This window comes from Piliocolobus tephrosceles, chromosome 9 (assembly GCF_002776525.5).
Source record: "Piliocolobus tephrosceles isolate RC106 chromosome 9, ASM277652v3, whole genome shotgun sequence".
NCBI lineage: Eukaryota > Metazoa > Chordata > Mammalia > Primates > Cercopithecidae > Piliocolobus > Piliocolobus tephrosceles.
In genome coordinates, this window is record NC_045442.1 from 114214351 (window position 1) to 114237620 (window position 23270).

Here is a 23270-nt window from a genome sequence, read left to right on the forward strand (position 1 = left end):
GAAAAAAATAGAAAATAAGAGGGTAAGTAAAGTCTGTACACTTAGTATAAAATCTCCAGCCACTTTTACTAGTCCAGGTAGAAAACTGAAGAATTTTTTTCTGGACAAAGTGAACGTCTCCAGGGAAAAATGTCTTCAAAGATGGGCATTTGGGGTTCTCCAGTGAAATCGTCAGTTTGCCATTCAGTCACTCTGTGGCAAAGCCTACCAGTTATAAACACCACCCATGCACACAGAGCCTATCATTCACTCTGTAATGTCTTATTTTTAAATGTCAGTGACCATATAAGGATCCATAGGTATTTGAGGAAAGCCTCTAGCATCAAATAAAAGACCTAAACCAGCAAACAAATGGGAGAAAAATTAGAGAAAACAGAGCCCATACAGGAAACAAGAAAACCTCAAAAAGCAACTATCTAAAAATTATTAGATGATGTTACAGCTACGAAACAAGAACAAAAAAGGGGTTTTCAAATTTAAAATGACAGCAACATTTTAAAACAAATTACTAGAAAATTAAAAGATAAATACTTCCTCAGAAAGTATAACAAAACAAGACAAAGAGGTAGAAAATAGAAAATTATTTAAAAATTGGAGACTCAATCTAAGAAAAGTGTAGAAATGGAAATGCAGATGCAGTGGCAGGGACCACTTGACTCTCTTCATGAGTGAAGGTGTCTTCGTGCTCCTAGGTCACTTTAATGAGTGTACAGATAATTGGCAGGGAGGGGGATCTTTGTAAAATGCAGATTCTAATTCAGCAGGTTGGCTGTAGCACCTGAGATTTTCCATTTCTGACAAGCTCCTGAGTGATGCCTGTGCTGGGTCCGTGGACCACACTTGGAGTAGCAAGGTTCTACTCTACAGCATCTCTACATCTTCCACACTCCCATCTTAGATGATTAAACCACTTGCAGGGAGTGAGGCCTGTGAAGCAGCAAAGAGTGGTGGATGTTCCTTAGAGCTCTGTGCATCCACATCTGAACTATCTTTCCTCCAAAGTCTTCTTCCCCTGATTATTCTTACTCACTTACTGACGTCTCTTTCCTTCCAATTTTTCAAGCAAGAAACCTCTGCATTAACTCGTTAACTTCCCCCTAGTTCTTTTTTTTTTCTTGAGACAGAGTCTCCCTCTGTTGTCCAGGCTAGAGTACAGTAGTGCAATCATGGTTCACTGCAGCCTCCGCCTCCCAGGTTCAGGTGATTCTCCTGCCTCAGCCTCCCGACTGAGACTACAGGCGCATGCCACCACACCTAGCTAATTTTTTTAGTTTTAACTAAGACAGGGTTTCACCTATGTTGACCAGGCTGGTCTTGAACTACCGACCTCAAGTGATCTGCCCACCTCGGCCTCCCAAAGTGTTGGGATTACAGGCATGAGCCACTGCACCGAGCCAACTTCCTCCTTTAATAGTTCTAATGAAATATTAACTGCCCAAGTATTTCTTTAGGATATCCTGTTTTCTGAATATCTTTCTCACTGTCTCCTCATCTGACTGTCCATTGCCTTAAGCCTCCCCAGGCCACATCTCTTTAAATGTACTCTAGGCCGGGCGCAGTGGCTCACGCCTGTAATCCCAACACTTTGGGAGGCCAAGTCGAGTGGATCGGGAGGTCAGGAGTTGGAAACCACCCTGGCCAACATGGTGAAACCCCATGTCTACTAATAATACAAAAATTAGCTGGGCATGGTGGTGTGTGCCTGCAATCTCAGCTACTTGGGAGGCTGAGGCAGGAGAATTGCCTGAACCCAGGAGGCAGAGGTTGCAGTAAGCTGAGATCACGCCACTGCACTCCAGCCTGGGTGACAGAGTGAGACTATGTCTCGGGGATAGGGGAATGAGAGACATGTACTCTAACCTCCTTACCAACACTGGGTCTCAGACGTGGCTCCACAGGGATGCTTGTAAAATACAAACATGACCATGTTAATCTTTTCCCTAAGAGACTCTCATAATTCTCCAGTATTAAAAGTAAATAAAATCTAAGTTCATTAAAATGATATTTCAAGGTCCTTCTTGATTTAGCTTCCTGTCCATTTTTTAAAACTTCATCTCCCACATATACACACTGCTGTAGCCCTGCTGAGCTACTTTCTACTGAAAAGCTTTGTATATGCCATTGCTCTACCTGAAACTCCTCACTTCACTATTCTGCTTGGGAACTACTCAGATGGACTCCTGGGAAGCCTGCATTTCCCTTCCAGGCAGAGTTAATTCTCTCCTCCATTATTCTCCAGTCAAGTTCTCTCTCTCTCTCTCCCCACTCTGTTTTTGTCCTTAGCCATATTCTGATTACCATGACCCCTTCTTAACCCTAAATTCCCCTCATGTGAAATTCTGGTATACTGGGATTAACTTTCATCTATGTTTTCGATGACTATGGGAATTTGTATTTGTGAAGTCTGTGGGAATTATTTAAAGGAGCAGCAAAGAACTGAGTGTTCAGAATATAAAGGGAGGAGAAGTGGATGTCACAAGGAGAAAAGGTTGCACAGAGATATCTTGAAAAAGATTTAAAAAATAGGAGAAAGGAGTAGTTCATTGTGATTCTTACAACTACCTCCAGGTGGTTTTGGAAGGAAGGAGGGAGGGAGAGAAGGTAGCTAAGATTTCAGTGAGAAAGCCTGTGGAGCCAGGATGAGGAAGAAAGAGAAAGGTGAGACCACGGGACAGGACCAGGAGCAGACGTCAGCAGGTCATGAATTATGGATGAACAGTACACTGAACATTTGGATACCACCCTCATTGCATGTACCATGTATGATATCAGCAACACTGCAAAATACGTTTGCATGTATCTTGCTGAAGAAGTCAAAGAAAGTAAAGGCTGATGAGTAGAAATCAAGAGTACAGCAGACACCATTATAAACTTAAAAGTCTACAACATGTCATTGATGTTATCAGTGCTCTGACCTAAGGGTTGTATTTTATTTTATTTTATTTTATTTTATTTATTTTATTTTATTTTATTTTATATTTTTTTATTTTATTTTATTTTATTTTTTGAGACAGAGTCTCACTCTGTCGCCCAGGCCGGAGTGCAGTGGCGTGATCTTGGCTCATTGCAAGTTCTGCCTCCCGGTTTCAAGCCATTCTCCTGCCTCAGCCTCCTGAGTAGCTGGGGCTATAGGCACCCACCACCATGCCCGGCATGTATTTTTTTTGGAGAGACTTTTGTATTTTTAGTAGATATGGGGTTTCACCATGTTAACCAGGATGGTCTCAATCTCCTGACCTCGTGATCCGCCCGCCTAGGCCTCCCAAAGTGTTGGGATTACAGGTGTGAGCCCCCACCGCGCTCGGCCCTAAGGGTTTTATTTTAATGAATGCATACAAATGTGCATAAGGGTTCCTTAGGTAAACTCTCTACCTCGGTGCCCTCCTCCAAATACTAAGCAGCCCCCAGAGCAGACCCTCCCTATTCAAGGGCTCCATTGCTAGCACCCCACAAAAAAGCTTCCTCACCCTGGTTACTCAGTTCCACTCAAGGATGATACTGTTTCTTCTGGATTGTCTGCTCTTAAAAACTCTTGGATTTAAATAGAATCTTGCTTTTTACCCACCAATGTAGAGTTGTTCTGTGCTTCCTGGAGCCACCTTGCCTTGTTCTTAGACATCAGTTAACCTTTGCCTCACACCTCTGACTCCAGGTCAGCTATCATCTGCCTCACTCAAAGTCCCCAATTCATCTCTCTTCTCCGAAATCCTCTTTTCTAGGAGAGATGATCAGACACCATTGCTTCTCCTTGTACCCAAGATTATAAAGACAGCTGTGAATTCTTCTTATCATTTTTTCTTTTAAGGAACCTAAACCCAAGAGAGGATAGAGGAGGGTGAGGATTATTATATTTCTTTACATGATATTGATAACAGCTTGTATTTAATGAACACTCATTTTGTGCCAGAAACGGAACGTGCTGAACATTTTACGTATCTTCAGTGCTGTTATTATCTGTCTGCTGATGAAAAAACAAGGTTCCATGGACAGTAAGTGATAGGGCCAGACTTTGAACGCACACAAATGAGCTTCAGGCCCATGTTCTTAACCTTCAACCATGTGGTCTTCCCTAGACTGGAGCCTTCAAAGGAAAGAATCTGCAATTTGTTATATTTCCTATTCCTATCATCTTATAGATGGCTAATATGTAAAGGGCACACGCAGAGTATTAGTGGAATGCATTCTAGATTAGGGAACAGACAGGAGCTTTACTAGCCAATGAAAGATAGGATTTCAGGTCTATAGAATGTTTACCTTGGGGGAGGAGTAGAAGGGAGGTTATTTACCATATAGATCTGAAGGTCATAGATTCTAAAACTACTTTAATTCATCTTTGCTGAAGAAATTCTGAATAGAGTAAGTAAACAGAATGAGTGACAGTGGCTTGGAAATAGCAATTGATTTTTATATTGCTTTTCACAGAGTCAACATGTGCAGACAGTCTGACTTGCCTATTGATCTGAGCTAGAGTTGAATGAATGAGCTGGATGTAAAATTCCCTAACTCATCACTAAAAGTCAGTCAGACCTTGAAAGACTGTTACTTTCTTTTTTTTTTCTAACATGGGGGACAATGAGTAATTGAATGCCTAGATTGGGAGCTGAGAGATTATCTTTACTTTGTTGAGTAATAAACACATTAACAAAACAGGAAAATCCTTTCAAAGAGGAAGTCCTTATTAAGATCATGCTAGAGGCCTTTTCTATTCACTGGAAAGGTTAGCTGAGTTCAGTGGTCTTTAAGAAAGTATAATCTAATCCCAGCACTTTGGGAGGCCGAGGCGGGCGGATCACAAGGTCAGGAGATGGAGACCATCCTGGCTAACACGGTGAAACCCCGTCTCTACCAAAAAATACAAAAAACTAGCCGGCCGAGGTGGCGGGCGCCTGTAGTCCCAGCTACTCCGGAGGCTGAGGCAGGAGAATGGCGTAAACCCGGGAGGTGGAGCTTGCAGTGAGCTGAGATCTGGCCACTGCACTCCAGCCTGGGCAGCAGAGCGAGACTCTGTCTCAAAAAAAAAAAAAAAAAAAAAGAAAGAAAGAAAGTATAATCATGAAAATACTTACGTCCAGAGCTCAGAGAGTTCGAATTATCCTTTTGGTTGGAAGATTCTAGCCCAGCCTATTTTATCCTATTCTAAAGTTGCCAAAACTTTCATATTGTCAAGCTTTCCTTCCACCCCATGCCAAGTTGTTAAACTTTCAAACAAATTTATTATGATAAATTTCATCTCTATTGATGTAAAGGCTATTGGACATCTTTTCTTGGCATTTAATAACAAATTAATATTTTGTATCATCCTGATATATTAAGACATTTATAAATATAGAAGAGAAATAATTTTAATCAGTTTTATTGTGCTGTAATTTACATCTACCAAAGATTATCTATTTTAAGTATACAGCTTTGTGAGTTTTGACAAATTTATACAGTCATGCAACTACCACCACAATCATGATACAGAACATTTTCATCACCCTTAAATGTTCCCTCATGCCTCCTTGCAATCAATCTCCTCCCCGACTCCTGGCCTCTGATTTGTTGTCTATCAATGTAGTTTTGGCTTTTTAAGATTTTCATATGGAATCATTCAATATAGAATCACTTAGGAAGTAGTCTTTTGTGTCTTACTTATTGTTGTCCTTGAAAAATATTTTAAGCAAACAAAATGACATGCCACAGCTTGGCAGAAAAATATTCACAAAATATGTATTTGAAAATTCTTGTATGTAGAATATATGAACTCTTACATTCAATAAAAGACAGGCAACAAAATTTTTAAAAATAGGCAAAAGATCTAAACAGACAGTTCACCAAAGAAGGTAGACAAATGGCAACTCTACATAAAAAGATGACTAACATCTTTGGTCATCAGGGAAATATAAATTAAAATCACAATGAGACACCTATGTTCACACAAAGACCTGTTCACACATGTTCATAGCAGCTTTATTTATAATAGTCCCAAACTGGAAATAACTCAAGTGTTTATAAACTGATGAGTAGAGAAGCAAACTATGGGATAACCATATGATGAAATACTACTCAATAATAAAAGGGAACCAATTAATGATAGACACTACAGCACAGATGAATTACAAAAGCATTGTGTTGACTGAAAGAAGCAGATACAAAAGACATATAGAAGAAATTGGGAAGGTTTAAAAAAATTTTAAAAAGCAGTGACTATTTGAGTATCCCAAGTAAAGTATTATATGCTATGGTACATAATGATCCTGTCCTCAAAGAGCCTACATAAGTAAGACACAAAATAAGTAAAACACAAAGAAGCTTGTCCTGAAAGAGCCTGCATGGATATTAACCAATGCAATGGTAATTACCTAGAGATTTTTCTTAGAAGTGAGATTTTTCTTAGAAGTGAGATTTTATAGCTCTCCCTCAAATTCAGTTTTGTCTGTGTGCTCATGGAAAGTTTGAGTGCATCCGTAGTTGATTTTACAATCAAAATGTAGAATATTTTTATCACTCTAAGTGGTTTCTGTAGTCCCAGCACAGAGTCAGTGGCGACATTAATGCTGCATGTCCTCAAACCATATATCCAGCTGGAAGGGTGTACAGCGCAGTGTAGAAAGTAGGAATGGATTCCATAGCCGTCCACAGGTCCCACAGGGATGAGGGAAAGTAAAAATTCCTGGAGCTGAGACAAGGGGCTTCACAGATCTTGGCAAGTAAGTGTCACTATTTTTCAGGTTGCAACCTAGATGTGGTCTCCTCATAGAAGCCTGTCCTGGCCACTCGCAATAAATATGAGTGACTTCTCCCCACCCCCATCACTCTATGGCACGTCACCCTCTTTTATTTCCCTCAGCATTCATCAGTACTTGAACTACCCTGTTAATATCTTTCTTTACTTTTGTTCCTGTTTTCTTGCTCCAGAATTCAAGCCTTTTGAAGACAAGAATCTATGTCTTTTAGTAACCGCCATATCCCAATTCATAGCATGGAATCTGGCACAAATTAGATGTTCTAAATGTGGACTCAATGGACCCAAATACAATTAAATTCCAATGGGTTAGATAGCAATGAATAGTAAGGATGTGGAGACACTGAACAAAAATGAATCTCTAAACAACTATTTCCTCATCTGTTTTAAGGAAAAAAATGACATATGAATTACTCCATACAATGTCTGGCACATAGCAAGAACTCGAAACTGTAGCAGTTACTAATAATAATGAGATAGGGATAAATCACCTCATTGTAGCAGTAGATAAAACAGACCTATTCCTCCCTTGGTTCCATCACTCTAGAGAGAAATTTCTTTTCTTTTTTTTAGAAAGTGTATTTTCTTTATTTAAACTTATTGTTGCTGCCTTACCCATTTTTTTTTTTCAGTCACTGCCCAAGAATGTTGGGAGTTAGAACCAAAACCCCAAACTTGAAGTCTTCCTTCTGTTTTTCATGTCTTAGATCCTAGAAAATTTAGAAAAGTTTTATTTCTGTTTGGTTTTCTAAATTGAATGATGTGATTTGAATAGTGTCATGGTAGAAAGCAGATTTGGACTATTGTAACTTTAAACTCATGTATTCAACCCAAAATACCATTTGTTGTATTAACTATGTTATTATTATTTTTAAAACAAACAACAAAACCTCAAAATACCCCTCATCACTTGACCTTAATATCAGCTCAGGGAAATAGCAACTTGCAAGCCATTTTTGTTTTTGTTTTACGGTGGTGGCCGAATAGAACAGGTATAAAACAGTGTTACATTTCTCCATAACGTCAAATGGCACAGCCTTATTTAAGAAGATAATTTTCTAGAGATACTATTTAAGATTTTAGGTGGCACTTCAAAGTTCATCAGATTGTCTTTCTGAATTTTTGAAAGGAGCAAATCTACATGCAAAAGTATTTTTTTCTTTTCTTGAGACAGTTTCTATAGCAAGCAGTTCCTGTCCCATTTTCCTAAGTATGGATTCATTATTTAAAAATTGTTATACAATACACATAACATAAAATTTACCATTTTAGTCATTTTAAATGTATAATTCAGTGGCATAAGTATATTCATATTTTACAACCATCACCACTATCCATCATCAGAACTTCTTTTTATCTTTCCAAAGTGAAGCTCTGTACCCATTAAACAGTAGTTTCCTGTTCTTTCTTACTCCATTCCCTGGCCACTATTCTACTTTCTGTCTGTCTGAATTTTAGCATTCAATGAAACCTCATGTAAGTGGAATCATAATAGTATTTTTTCATGTAACTGATTTATTTCTCTTAGTTTAATGTCTTCAGTTTCGTTCATGCTGTAGCACGTGTCAACATTTCTCACTTTTTCAAGGCTGAATAATATTTCATTTGTGTATATACCACATGTCATTTATTCATTCATCTGTTGATGGACACTTGTGTTGCTTTCACCTTTTCTGGCTATTGTGAATAATGCTGCTGTGAACATGGCTGTACAAATATCTCTTTCACTTTCTCCTTTCAGTTCTTTTAGATGTATACCCGGAAGTGAACTTACTAGATCTTATAGTGTTTCTGTGTTTTATGTTTTGAGACATTGTTATACCATTTTCCAGAGTACCTCCACCACTTTACATTCCCACCCATAGTGCACAAGTGTTCCAGTTTCTCTGCATCCTCACCAACATTAGTTATTTTTTGTTTTCTCAATAATGACCATGTTAATGGGTGTGAAGTGGTATCTCATAGTGGCTTTGATTTGCATTTCCCTAGTGATGACTGATGTTGAACATCTTTCCATGTGCCTTTTTTTTTTTTTTTTTTTTTTTTTTTTTTTTTTTTTTTTTTTTTTTGCCATTTTGCTGTCTTCTTTAGAGAAACGTCTATTTGGGTTCTTTGCCCTTTTTTTTTTTGAATTGAGTTTTTTTGTTTTCTGTTGTTGTGGGAGTTCTTTGCACATTCTGGATATTAACCCATTATTGTATATATATGATTTGCAAATATTTTCTTCCATTCTTTGAGTTGCTTTTTCACTCTGTTGATGTGCTTTTTGATACACAAACGTTTTTAATTTTGATGTTTTCCAATTTTTATATTTTTGTTTTGTTTTTTTTTTTCCTTTTTTTGCCCATGCTTTTGCTATCATACTCAAGAAATCATTGCCAAATCCAACATCCAAGGTCATGACTTTTTCTACTTTTCTTCTGAGTTTTATATTATAGTTTTAGAGTTTTTGAACCATTGTGAGTTAATTTATAGTTTTAGCTCTTAGACTTAGATCTTTGAACCTTTTGGAGTTAATTTTTGTGTATGGTATGAAGAGAATAACTGGCCAATTCTGTTCTGTGGCAAATGCAAACTGGTCACATCGCCACATATCCTTGGTCCCCTCCTGCCTTGCATCCCCTGTGGATCCCCTTGCATCCCCTATGCACTAGGGTGCATTCCTAGTCCAGACTTTAACTTCCTTTGCATGTGGATATCTAGTTTTCCTAGCACTGGGTAGAATTGGAACTCCTCTGCAAGGGAGGTAAGGAAGGAGGGGAGCAGAGAAAGGTGTAGATAATGACCAGTTTACTTTTGTTGAAACATAGTTACTTCTTAAGCAAAGATTGTTTTCATGGATGTTTTCAAAGCTGCTTGTTACTGTTTCAAAGGTCAAATAGATAATGATTAAGTTGTGCATCTCTTAAGGTAGATTTTGACCTCTTACAAGTTGAAGAGTACTGAAGATCTAAGATCATTTACATCCCTCTGGAAGAAAAAATAGCATAGCCTTCTAGGGCAAAGAAGGAAAAACTGAATAGTTACAGGATATTCCGTGGTTCAAAGTGCACCTGCCTAGTTTGCTATTCTCCAAAATCCCATACTCAGTTGGTTGGAGTGGCCTCACTCTTACCTGCCAACCTGGGAGGTTGGTAATAAGCATGTCTTTACCTTTTCTTTGGAGTTTGATTACCTTATTGACGTTTGCTGAATTAAATGGCGAAACTGGAGGACTTGAGCTGCAGAGACAAAAAAGAAGCGTCAATCTCCAACAGTAAGTAAATACATGGGTCGTTCCTGCTCAGGGACTAGGCTAATTCCTCATCAGTTTTCCCAAATAGCCAGATAAACAAAGGTGCGATTTTTCTTGAGGAAAATTATGTTGAGCAGCAAACAGGGAAAAATATTTAGACTGAGGTATGAAATTACCTTCCTATGCACAAATTGTTGTCTGTCGTTTTGCAAATAATCTGTTTGCAATTGCCAGGAGGTATCTCCGAGAAATGTGCAGAGAAAGAAATGGCAGATGAGCAGGGGCAGTTGGGTTGAGTTGATCAAAAAGTGAAGATGTGTTTGGCCTGTAGTTAGTTATTCAGTAAGAAACTTTGTTATTTTGGTTTAAAAATTGTACCTGCTAGTTACTGATGCATTCTCTGGTTTGAATTATATAGGCCTCGAATGGCGACAGAGAGGGGAAATTTGGTGTTTCTTACGGGGTCTGCCCAAAACATTGAGTTTAGAACTGGATCCCTGGGAAAAATTAAATTAAATGATGAAGACCTTGGCGAATGTTTACATCAGGTAATACCCTGGAAATATTTTGAAGTAGTTTTTATATATCCATATGTGGTGACTTCATTGAACAAGTCTAGATTAATCTGTACCTTGAATCTTTTTTAATTATTATTTTTTATTAATATGTAGTAGATGCACATATTTTGGGGTACATGTGATAATTTGATACATTCCTATAATGTGTAAAGTTCAAATCAGGGTAATTGGGATATCCATCACCTTAAATCTTTACCTTTTCTTTATGCTAAGAACATATGAGTTGTTCTCTTCTAGCAATTTTGAAATGCACAATAGATTAATGTTAACTATAGTCACCCTACTGGCCTATCAAACACTGGATCTTATTTCTTCTATCTTACTATATATTGTACTCATTAATCAACCTGTCTTCAACTTCCCTCCCCCTTCCTAGTGTACCTTGAATCTTTAGCATAGAGAACATAATTGGACATCAGACATGTTCTTGTAAAGGACAATGGCCTGGCTTAATGGTGGGTAGAGGGAGTATGCTAAAAGAAGAAAGCTCATTGTGCCAGGCAGTGCACCCTAGTCCAGAGAAGGCATGGAGGGTAGAACTGAAACTCTCCACAGGGGATATGAGGAAGGAGGGGACCAAGGATATGTGGAGATGTGACCAGTTTGCTTTTGCCACAGTACAGAATTGGCCAGTTATTCTCCTGCCTTACTGGGTGTTTTCAGTTTCCAGGAATCACTGCATATTTCAGTCATAATGTTAGAAGTCAGCATTCTTCAGAGCTTACTGTGGGTCATCCACTGTGCTTAGCATTGTATGGATGTTATCTCATTTGACCTTCACAGCTGTCCTATGAGGTGGCCTTTATTGTCACCCTGGTTTTATGAGAGGTAAAGAAACCCTGAAGCAGTTAAGTAACTTGCCCAGGACATGCGAGAAATAGCTGAGCCAGGACTTGAAACGTAAACAGTCTGCTTCCAAGCCAGGTTTCTTAATAAGCACCCTAAACTGGTATTATAGGAAAACATACAAATGGAAAATACCTTGATCTATTGTTACTGAAAAGGATAAGTGGAATTAAGCTGTGGCTATTTTAGCCCAGTGTTTATTGCACATGGTGTTGTTTTGGTTTTTGTAATAATAGGCAAGATCTTAGGGCTTAAAGTAGAATACTACTCAAGTTTTTAATTATATTACTGTAAGATAGATATGATATTTTCACTAGTGCTCTTCATTTCTTCTTCTTTTTCTAAAATTAGATCCAGAAAAACAAAGATGATATTATAGAGTTAAAAGGGAGCGCAATTGGTCTGCCTCAAAATATATCTAGTCAAATCTATCAGCTTGATTCCAAGGTAAGTCTGACATCCACATCGTAAGAACTGATGAGTTCTCCCTAATTCAATGTTATAAGTAACCGTTTTGTAGGGGATATACCAATTTTGCATGCTCTTTAGAGATTTAGCATGTAACTACCGCACTGTTTGGTTAAATGGCACAGCTCTAATGGAGGCTGTAGAAGTGATGGGCAGAAGGCAGGAAATGCTGTGCAAGCACTTGTTGCAGAAGTAGGCCTTGGGCCAGGCACAGTGGCTCACCACAAGTGAATGGATAATTAATATCAAAAACTGCCGTAATCCCAGCAATTTGGGAGGCCACAGAGGGAGGATTGCTTGAGCCCAGGAGTTTGAGATCAGCCTGGGCAACATAGTGAGACCCTGTCTCTATCAAAAAAAAAAAAAAAATTAGCTGGGCATGGTGGCATGAGCCTGTACTCACAGCTACTTGGGAGGCTGAAGTGGGAGGATGGCTTGAGTCAGGGAGATTGAGACTGCAGTGAGCTATGATCATGCCACTGTGCTCCAGCCTGGGCAACAGGGCAGGACCTTGCCAAAGAAAAGAAAGAAAGAAAGAGAGAGAGAGAGAAAGAGAGAGAGAGAGAGAAAAGAAAAAAAAAAAAAAAAAAAAAGAAAGGAAGGAAGGAAGGAAAGAAAGAAAAAGAAAGAACAAATGAGTGAAAGAAAGAAAGAAAGAAAATAAGCCTTGCTGAAGTTTTAAGAGCAACCTTCTTATTGGGGAAATGGATGTATCACTGACATTTATGAACATTCCCATAGTCACTGTGTACAGAGAAGCAATCAGTCAACTTAACAGTGCGTTGTACTTAAAAAAAAAAAGGCTTAAAAAAAAAAAAAAACAGAAATCTATGTGATAGGAGGGAACAGGAAGGAAGAAAATCCTGAGGGGAGAGGAATGAAGAGGAAAAAGGCAATAAAAGCAGGAATGAACAGACAAAGTGTGTCCCTAGCGCAGGGCATTAGGACAATATGTCAAGGCTGTAACATCACCTGCACAATGCCTTTGAACCAGCTAACTGAAGCTTTTTCTTCCCCATTGCCAGCTGGTGGATCTTGAGAGAAAATTCCAAGACTTGCAGCAGGTAGGTCTCATCCTACTACACATCCAACATCTTTCACAGAAAACATACTAGAATCATTAATAGAGCTGCTATTCTTATTTTAAGGGTGAATGGATGATTAATATTAAAAACTTGCTTTTTTCCCATGACTTACTTCTCATCCCAGCATATGCTTCCCAGGAGGCAGACGCAGAGCTGAGTCTAAGACAGATGAAAGGACAAGACTGAGGTCTCTGAGCCTGTTAGGGCTTCTCACCCTGAGTTTGCAGCCCACAGCCCACATCCTTTACCATCACCGTTTAGCTCTGTGTGCTGTGCTTGGTCAGCTAGTGATCTCCCAAATTGCTGATTCTCCCATCAGGAACTGGGGCTTGGAAAGCAAGCATTGTCTCTGACACTAAGCTCAGAAGTCTAGGTGTATCACAAAATATTCCAAATTTTCTTAACACTACGTTTGCTGGTAATTAAACTTGAACAGTTTCTTAGAGAAAACATTCTATAACTGTACTACAAACTTGGAGACTGATCTATGTAAACTTAGGCTTCTTACCCCTTTTGTAGGAAGCTGGCTTTTTTAAGACTTTCATGGAAGCCGTAACCTTCTATGCAGAGAAATGTACAGAATCTCTTCATATTTAAATTTTTGCATAAAAGCCTGGGGATTCCAGCGTAAGAATGTCAGCACAAATATTGTTCATCTGTTTTGCTCATACTTCAAGCATTTTCCTCTACTTTTAAGTTTGATCTGTCCCACTGTGAAGGACAGATATAAAAAAAGGACTCATACAGATTGAGGCAGGTTCCACCATTCCGGCAAAGATTGCTGCTGCAAACCTTTTTGTCATTTGATGAACAATGTGTATTCCTTTTCTCCACTTAGATAATACATTGCATCCTCAACTGTCATTTTTTAGAGAGTAGTTGAGCAAAAGAAAATGAGTAAAGAATAGTGCTGTGGACCATGACACTGCACTCAAGTTTTGTCTCCTGGAGGGCTTCATTATTTTAGCCAAAGGTCAAAGACTGGAGGCCACGCTCAGCTGGTCCTCCTACGCCCATCCCTCAGGAGGAACATTGACTGATTTTCAAATGTGAATGCCTTTGTGCATTTGGATAGGGTAAGTGCTCTCTGGCCACCACAGTCCCCACCACTCCCTATTGTCTTCCTCCTGACTGCTGATTTCATTTGCTACTGGGCCCCTTTAGGCTTTTAAATTTTTAGTCCCCAGACAGTGTTGCTTTTGTCCAACAGAAAGCCTTTCAATGAGTTTGTGATTAATGTTCTAAAGAGCATTCTATGATGGACAGAGCCAATTGTACTAGCACAAAGAGAAAAATAGAACAATGGAATAAAACAAGGTTCATGAAGAGACCCCCAGATGTATGGTCATCTAATTTATGACCGAAGTGGAGAAGGAATGTGCTTTGCAAAAAATGGTATTGAGTTGGCTCTCCTTTGGCTTTCTATTTCATCTGTAAAATGAAGGAAACAGATGTAATTTTCTTTGTGAGTCACTATATATATAGTATGTTGTGTTTGTATATGTGTGTGTGTCTATATACAGACACATATGTAATATATATGTGTGTGTGTATATATATGTATATGAAATGTAATGAACAGTTTGCCCCTATTTTAAGTTTTTAAAAGCAGAGAGTTAGGTTGTGTACGGTGGCTCACGCCTGTAATCCCAGCACTTCAGGACGCCAAGACAGGTGGATCATGTGAGGTCAGGAGTTTGAGACCAGCCATATCAACATGGTGAAACCCTGTCTCTACTAAAAATACAAAAATTAGCCAGGTGTAGTGGGACATGCCTGTAGTCCCAGCTACTGAAGAGGCTGAGGCACGAGAATTGCTTCAATCTGGAAGGTAGAGGTTGCAGTGAGCCGAGATCATACTACTGCACTCCAGCCTGGGTGACAGACCCAGGCTCCATCTCAAAACAAACAAACAAACAAAACAACAACAACAACAAAAACCCCAGACAATTGGACTATGAGTGAAATTCATAAAATGGCTATCATTGCATAATCAATTGTTCCCTCTAAAGATGTTTTCTCTGACCGGGCACGGGGGGTCATGCCTGTAATCCCAGCACTTTGGGAGGCTGAGGTGGGCAGATCACGAGGTCAGGAGATCGAGACCTTCCTAGTTAACACGGTGAAACCCCGTTTCTACTAAAAGTACAAAAAATTAGCCGGGTGTGGTGGCGGGCGCCTGTAGTCCCAGCTACTTGGGAGGCTGAGACAGGAGAATGATGTGAACCCGGGAGGTGGAGCTTGCAGTGAGTGGAGATGGCGTCACTGCACTCCAGCCTGGCAACAGAGAGAGACTTAGTCTCAAAAAAAAAAAAAAAAAAAAAAATCAGAAAAAGAAAAAAAAGTTTTCTCTGCACCCAAAGGCAATAAAAATCTTACAAGATTGAAGCTGGTAGCTGACATAGGGTCAGATTCCCCAGGTTATGTAGATGTAGAGGTAGACAAAGGTAGGTTTGTTTGTGATCTGGGCTGAAAGCAGTCAGGTGAGCACCAGGGTGAAGGCTGTGTCTTAGCTGGCCACATTTCAAACAAAGGGACTTGGGACAGAAGTTCAGACACCTTAACCCTTGGGAGGAGGGGCGGCAGCAGCAGCAGATGCTAATGTTTCAAAGGCTCACCTGGAGGGACCAAAGATAAGTATCACAGGTAAAATAACCGGAATCTCCGTTTTCTTTTCTTTGTGCAATCGGGACATCCATTATTATTTCCACACCTGAACCTTTACTCTTGTTCACTGAGGTCTCTTTCTCAGGGGAATAATACTTTTCCAAGACAAAGTGAGAATCTTCTCCCTTCAGACCTCATCCCACCCATGGTCAAAAGCATGTTGAGAGTTAAGGAATAGGAACAAGATTGATGATAGGAAATGCTTTCTGTTTTTTTACAAGAGAGGTGATTTGAAGAACATAAGTAATGGCTTTAAAGTCTGGAGGGAGACCTCCATTGACTAAGAGTTAAATGTAATCCCACATACACTCCTGCATGGTAACATGCCTTTTGCTGCTGCCGACTGCAAGTCATCTCATTGACTGTCCTGTCTTTGTTTCAGACTGTTGACAAAAAGGTTTGCAGCAGCAATCCTTGCCAGAATGGAGGAACCTGCCTCAATCTGCATGATTCCTTTTTTTGTATCTGTCCCCCACAGTGGAAAGTAAGTCACTTGCTCTTTGGTTAAGAATGATGGCAGGTCAGTATCTGTGGTTTCCTTGGAATCCTTAGGCATATTTAATTCTCCATCTGAAGTTTCTAGGATGCTGTGGCCTCCAGAATCAAAATGAAGTACACCATGTATGCTAAAATCCAAACAGTGGTGAGTTTGGTTGTATAACCCAGTGGATACTAAAGCCATTGAAAGGAGAGGTTCATGGGATTGGATAACTACCTGGAAGAGCACAATATTTCTGTTAACATTAATTTAAATTGTTCAGCATTGGACGGTACCAAACAAATCTTGACATACCTATGTACATTTTCTTGTTTTCTATGTTTGGTCTTTTTTTTTTTTTTTTTTTTCTGATAATGCTGAAACTGTCCCCAGCACGCACATAAAAAAAAAAGTAAGTATTCCCAGACATAGCACCCCTGTGAACTGAGGATTCTATCATGTTTAGATAACGATTCTCCTCCTGTGACTGCTGTGATCTTATGAAGAGCTCTTTGGTTCTACTAGGTGAAATCTGAGTTCCAGAGGAAGAATAGCCAGGGATTAATATTAGTATTATTATATTTGGCTTTACTGAGGACTTATTTACTGTCCACATATAAATCCTTAAACATATCATATGAATGTTGGCCCCAGATACCTCTCTGACCTTTGGCACCTGACTTTGTTCCTTATATGATCACAGGGTCCTCTCTGCTCAGCTGATGTTAACGAATGTGAGATTTACTCAGGAACACCCTTGAGCTGCCAGAATGGAGGCACATGTGTTAATACAATGGGAAGTTACAGGTAACTTTTTTTTTTTTTGATAAATATCAGGTATATTTTTGAAGGCCTAAAATGTCCCATAATTAAGAGCATCCTAAACTAATTATCTGTATTCCAGCAAAAGTTGGTACTCCATGAGGAAATGTTTAGCTCTTACTTAATGTCTACATAGCTATTTTTACTTAATTGAAGCAAAGCTCATGAGTCCTTTACTCTCACCCCGTGAAGAAATCCTTGCTCTAACATCCCCAAGGAACTGGAAGAAGGCTGCCGTGATTGGCACAGAGAGTTAGCATGGCCTGGTACAAGAGGAGCTGAAGCCTTAGGAAGAGCCAGAGCATCGAACGGGAGCCATTGAATGGCCTTAAGTAGAAAAGGGGACATCCCACCACACTAGTGCCCCCCCGTTGTACTCGTTCCATGTATTAGCAAGCTCATAGTTTTGAGAAGGGAGAGCTTTTTTCAATGCTATGTCAAAATGTGACCATAACAAGGTCAAAGATTAAACTGAGGTTCAATGAATGAAGTAACTCTCTCTGACCACAGTCATCATTACAGCTCTATCTTCTCTTCTGATTCATTCTGTCAAGTTACTTGTCCACAGACTTCTCCTGCTCAGCTCAGGCATCGCTTTCTGCAGGAAACCTTCCCTTCCCTTATTAAGCAGAGCCTCTGTTCTCAGGGCCTCTGTGTTCCCATCATGCTCTAGGGATATCTGTCATCAAAGCTTTGCTGAGGACACACACATTGTGTTTCTAATAAAGAAGTCTAAAAATTTAGGGCAGATCAATGGCAAACTTACTTTTGTACAGTTCTTTAAAGTCACCTTTTAAATTAGACATTGTTTTTCCTTGTAGTTTGACTGGTCTCTTTTACTGTGTGATTTTTAAAAGATTAATAAATAAATTCTGTTTTAGAATGAACAAATCCTTTCAGTACTCTGGAGTAGAATCTCACTGGATTAAAGAGCAATTATTTGCTCTCTTATGGTGTCTCAGCTATCTTGTTCTCCAATTTCCTCATAACAATATCCATTCTAGTCTTTCCAGCAAAAATGAGTGCAGTAATTTTGTTTTTTAAACCATCGCTGTTATTAACGCACACTGCTAAAACTGCAGTCACAAGCCTTCTCTTTTTATTTGATACTTTTGTTTTTTGATCTGATCTTTAAAACTTTTACTCATTCCAGGTTGTAAACTCAAATCATTCAAACTTCTGCTAGGTATGTCTATGAGTTCAATCATTATGCAAAACTAAAATTAACCACTTCTGACTTAAATTTAGTATTATGTTATTAAAGAGCTTTTTGCTTCCAGGACTCTGTTTCTCATTTAAATGAAGCCTCTTTTCCCTGCTTTTATTAGGCTTGGGTTGGAAGCAAAATGCAGTCTGGTCTCTCATTTCCTTGAACCCATTATCTCCTGATTTCTGTTTATGGGCATTTATCAAGGAGGATTGCTACGTAGAGGTATCGGTGGCAAATGTCCAGGCTTCTAGAACTTCTGCTTTCTGACCTTCCTGATATCTAAGAATGTCATGGAGATTAGATTTCACTCCTGGTCTTCCTTTATCGTCACTGTCTTTTGGAGTCTTTTGGGACAATAGAGAGACAAGTATGGGCAAACTGCGATGAGATCCATAGAACAAGCGAAAGTTGTTGCTGTTGCTGTTTTCAGCACATTATTTTTTTCCCCCTGCAAAATTAAAAACAAAACAAAAACCCCTTTACTATTCACCACTCTTTGCAGCATGTCAGAGGTTAGAGTTCTTTATCCAGACACATACATATGATGGAATGAGAGCTGGGAGGGAAGGAACCATTTATTTGTTGAAAGCTGCATTTCTAAATGACAGATTCAACTTTGCAAGAGCAGTACCAAATTCTGTCTTGCACTCTTTTGTAAAGGACAGCAAGAATGCAGAAGAACTGATGATGTGTGGATGGCTTTGGAATGATCTTGATTCCTAGTCTCTGCCTTTCATAGATTTGCTGGAGGACATTAGAGAACAGAGCATTTAAATCAGGTTTCTTTCTCTTGGTAAGGGAATAGTTTCTGAAACCTCATGAATCCCATTTCATTATCTACACTTTAAGTCCCCTAATTCAGGCATATGTTGGAGACTTTTTGAGGGAATAAAAGAAAATGAAAAAAGGTGCATGAGCATAAGATTAAATTATTGCTTTGTGTAATCCATGTGTAATGAAACAAGTGGACATTTAGATTCTTTCTTGAGTTCTATTAATTATGTGAGGTTAAATCCCTGTTAATCAGGATATTCATTGAGGCTAGAAAACCCTTTGGGAGACTTCAACACACATTAGCTAAAAGAAAACTTGAGCCTCGGAATCATCTGGACCTGCAAAAATGTAGTCATGCCATCGAAGTTCACTTTGGAGTTTGAACCTCCTTTAGTTTCTTTAACTCTTTGAGCTCTTTTACTTGGACGGAAAAAGGAGTCTTTAACTGGATTAATACTTTGCCATTGTAAAGACCTCTGAAAAGGTGCAAATACTCATTCATGGGAAGCCCTGTTTCATACCTGTTTCATAGGTAAACTTCTGGTAGAAATTCTTTTTTAGAACAATGATTATAGCACAAGAAACATCATTTTCTGTTTCCACTGATTCTTTTGACTTGAGGTCTAGACCCAGAGCTTCAGACAACTAACACAATGATATTTCGTGACTTCTCCATGCTGTTACTGCCTCTTTGTTCTGAAGACTTGATTCTTATTGTTTCCCTGCTTACTTTGTTTTGTATTGTTTGTTTTTGTTTGTTTGTTTTTGAGACTGAGTCTCGTTTTGTCATCCAGGCTGGAGTGCAATGGCTGCAACCTCCGCCTCCTGGGGACAAACGATTCTCCTACCTCAGCAGCCCGAGTAGCTGGGATTACAGGCACCTGACACCACATCTGGCTAAGTTTTGTATTTTTAGCAGAGACAGGGTTTCACCATGTTGGCCAGGCTGGTCTCAAACTCCTGATCTCAGGTGATCTGCCCGCCTCAGCCTCCCATACAGCTGGGATTACAGGTGTGAGCTACCATGCCTGGCCTCCCCTGCTTACTTTGGATTTAACACAGCCCTTAGGATCTGAACTTGCCATGCATGGATGGTGTGTGTTGTACATTTAGGGCTCAGATCTAGAAGGCTTTCCAGAAAAACAAAAAGTTGAGTTTGTCTGGTTTTCCAGAAACGTGATGATTAGTAAATTTTATTTCATTTATTTCCATTCGTATCACTGGTAGATTTTACATCATACGGGGCTTAAAAAATGAGGATAATCTGGTTTTAGCTTGGGTGGTAGTTAGGTATTAAACTTATTACCTTTTTCAGTCAGTGAGTAAAATTAGTATTGAACCATGGACTCAACACAAGTTAAACTGTGACTATCAAAGTGTGTTTAACCTCTTCTCAATAGCCAAAATGTACTTGCAGTGTTTTCAAAGAAAAGCCTAGCTTTGTTCTGCTGGAAGCAAGTCGGCAATAAAAGGTCATTAGAAAAGACACTTCTGCTAAATCAGTAACTAATAACTATAGCAGGGATAGTAGTAAGTTGGTTTTAAAAATACAATATATGGCTTTTATTTTCACTTAGGGAGGTATCTAAGTAATTGTTCATTTTTTAAAGGCCATATCAAAACACTTTAAAAGTATATTTTGCCTGTAAACCCTGTTATGTTAACAAGGCACATAAGGCTGGGCACGGTGGCTCATGCCTGTAATCCTGGCATTTTGGGAGGCCAAAGCGGGTGGATCACCTGATGTCAGGAGTTCAAGACCAGCCTTGCTAACATGGTGAAACCCTGTCTCTACCAAAAAATACAAAACTTAACCGACGTGCTGGCATGCATCTGTAGTCCCAGCTACTTGAGAGGCAGAGGTGGGAAGATCGCTTGAACCTGGGAGGCAGATGTTGCAGTGAGCCGAGATCGCACCACTGCACTCCAGCCTGGGCACAAGACCGTGTCTCAAAACAAAACAAAATAAAAAGGTGCATAAAAATGCAGCATCTTCATATCACTCTACTTATCAGAATGTAGGAATGTAACATGCAGAAACAATGGTGCAGGAGTCAAGGAGACCTAAGTGTCTAATTATCTTCTGCCAATTACTCATTTTGTGGTTTTGGGAAATGTTAGTCTGTAAAATGGGATTAACAATACTTGTCTTGCAGGATCATTTCAAGGAATCCTATGGTTTACTTGACTTTCTTCCTCCCTTTCTCTGTCTTCTCACGTCATCTAAACTTAAATGAAAGAAGTGTACTTTGTAGCTATTTAGATAACAGTATAGGATTAATGCCTACTCATCTCCCAGTGATAATAGCAGGGATGAAGGAAGAGAGAGATAAAGAGAAAGGATTTAACTGCAGGTCCATGAACCAGAATCTCCTCTCAAATCTTGCATTATTTTGCAATAGTTAAGCACTTAGTGATAAAATAAAGACAATCTTCTTAGCACTTCCTACAGGGGAATGCCTTTAGACTGCAATATGACCATAGTTCACAGAGATTACCAGTATTATTCCATAAGAAACTGGGGCAGAGGGAGTTAGTAGCTTGTATGGGTGAACAGTTAACAGGAAGGACCAAAATTTAAACCTAGGCAATCTTATCCCAGCGGTTCCCAAACACTCAGATCTACCAGATATAGAAAATAGAAAGCTAGTAACAGTTGGTTTAAAAATTCTTCGGCAGGGTGCAGTGGCTCACGCCTGTAATCTCTGCACTTTGGGAGGGCGAGGTGGGTGGATCACCTGAGGTCAGGAGTTCGAGACCAGCCTCTACCTCTAGCAAAGAGACTTCTGCTAAATCAGTAATTAATCAGTTGGCTTCGCCAACGTGGTGAAACCCCATCTCTACTAAAAAATAAAAATAAAAAATTAGCCAAGTGTGGTGGCACATACTTGTGGTCCCAGCTACTTGGGAGGCTGAAACAGGGGAATTGCTTGAACCTGGGAAGCAGAGGTTGCAGTGAGCTGAGATTGCGCCACTGCACTCCAGCCTAAGTGACAGAGTGAGACTTCATCTCAAAAAAATAAAAAAAATAAAAGTAAAAAAAAGATTCTCAAGCATTTTTGGCAGGTGTTGGGACTGGTGACGAAATAAACTGTTAGTAATGAAGCCTCCTGGATCAAATGCTCAAATATGTGTCTGAACTGTTTTAAAGTTCCATAATCCTCAAGAGTCTAATTAAATTATCTGTATAAATATTCTATGTAAAGATGGGGACAAAGAGGAAAGAAAACAATGTGAGAAGGAAAATAGAGAGAGATGAGGGGAAGATAAATGGCTATGGGTGGTGATGGATAATTCAGTTTCTCCTTAAATTTAATCATTTATTGTTATTTTCCTATGACTTTGTCTTAATGAGAAAGGCAACTTTGGAATGCTCAGAAATATCATGTATTAATGAATCAGCTTTTACGTAAATATGTACTGATGTTGTAAATTGCATGGAACATATTTATACCAAAAAATATTCATTTATTGGAAACTCACATTTAATTGGACATGCTGTATTTTTATTTGCTGAGTCTGGCCTCCCGACATGAGTGCATGGATGATGTTCCCTGCATTCTTACTCTCCATCTCTGGCCACGCTCATTGCTCTCCTCTTTCTAAGAAACTGCCAAAAAGCTGCCACCCCAGCAATTGCTTCTGGGGCCCACGATGGGCAAGCTGAATCCTGTGCCTGGAGTTTGGTTCTTGATGCCTTTCAAACTGTCAAATGCTAATTTCCCACACTGTCATTCATACATTGTCATCCATGGACATTACTAAGCTCCTCGTACCTTACTGTGTCTTGTTAAAAGAGCTCTTCTCCTTTGTAGAATGGCATGGGAGGGAGGCCTGGCCGTGCAGGCGCTCCCTGTTCCTTGTCTCTGACTGCTGGCACCATCAGTCATTTCCCCCATGAGAGCTTTTCTTGCCAATTCTGCTTGAGTCCAGCAATTGACAACCTCTGGGCCTGGCCCTCCCTTTCGTCAGATGTGCCCAGGCACGTGTGGATAGGCTTAGGCTTCTGGGACTCCTCTTCCCTCCTCCTGCCCCAGCTCCCATACTCAGACCGTAGACATTCCCATTAAGCTGCAAAAATAAGGCTAAAGCAGCTTTAACAATGACAAGGGTTTAAAACGACATTGCTTATTTGATTATTATTGGACTAAAATCTTCTAGTAATAAAGCACCCACTGCTAACTTCAGCATAATGTAATAATTACCACATTTTGTTGGAAATTCAAATATGCCTATGAAAGAATGTCACTGTGTTATATTATATAACTACACTTTTTACGGATAGAAGACATATTGCCCTTTGTAATATAATAATAATGATCATAGACTATGGGGTGTAGACACTGGGTTGCGTGTGGGGTTATATAATCCTAGAGAGCATTT

General features: G+C 39.4%; 1 protein-coding gene across 1 annotated transcript in view; it reads left to right on the top strand.

Moving 5' to 3' along the window:
* CUBN (cubilin) overlaps window positions 1–23270 on the top strand; it is a 336941-nt gene that overhangs the window by 2972 nt on the left and 310699 nt on the right. The window contains exons 2-7 of the mRNA XM_023223232.1: window positions 9891–9980; window positions 10378–10507; window positions 11735–11830; window positions 12877–12915; window positions 15986–16087; window positions 16785–16888. Of these exons, the coding sequence (XP_023079000.1) occupies window positions 10385–10507; window positions 11735–11830; window positions 12877–12915; window positions 15986–16087; window positions 16785–16888 (464 nt within the window). The 5' untranslated portion in view covers window positions 9891–9980; window positions 10378–10384. The remainder of the gene's footprint in view (window positions 1–9890; window positions 9981–10377; window positions 10508–11734; window positions 11831–12876; window positions 12916–15985; window positions 16088–16784; window positions 16889–23270) is intronic.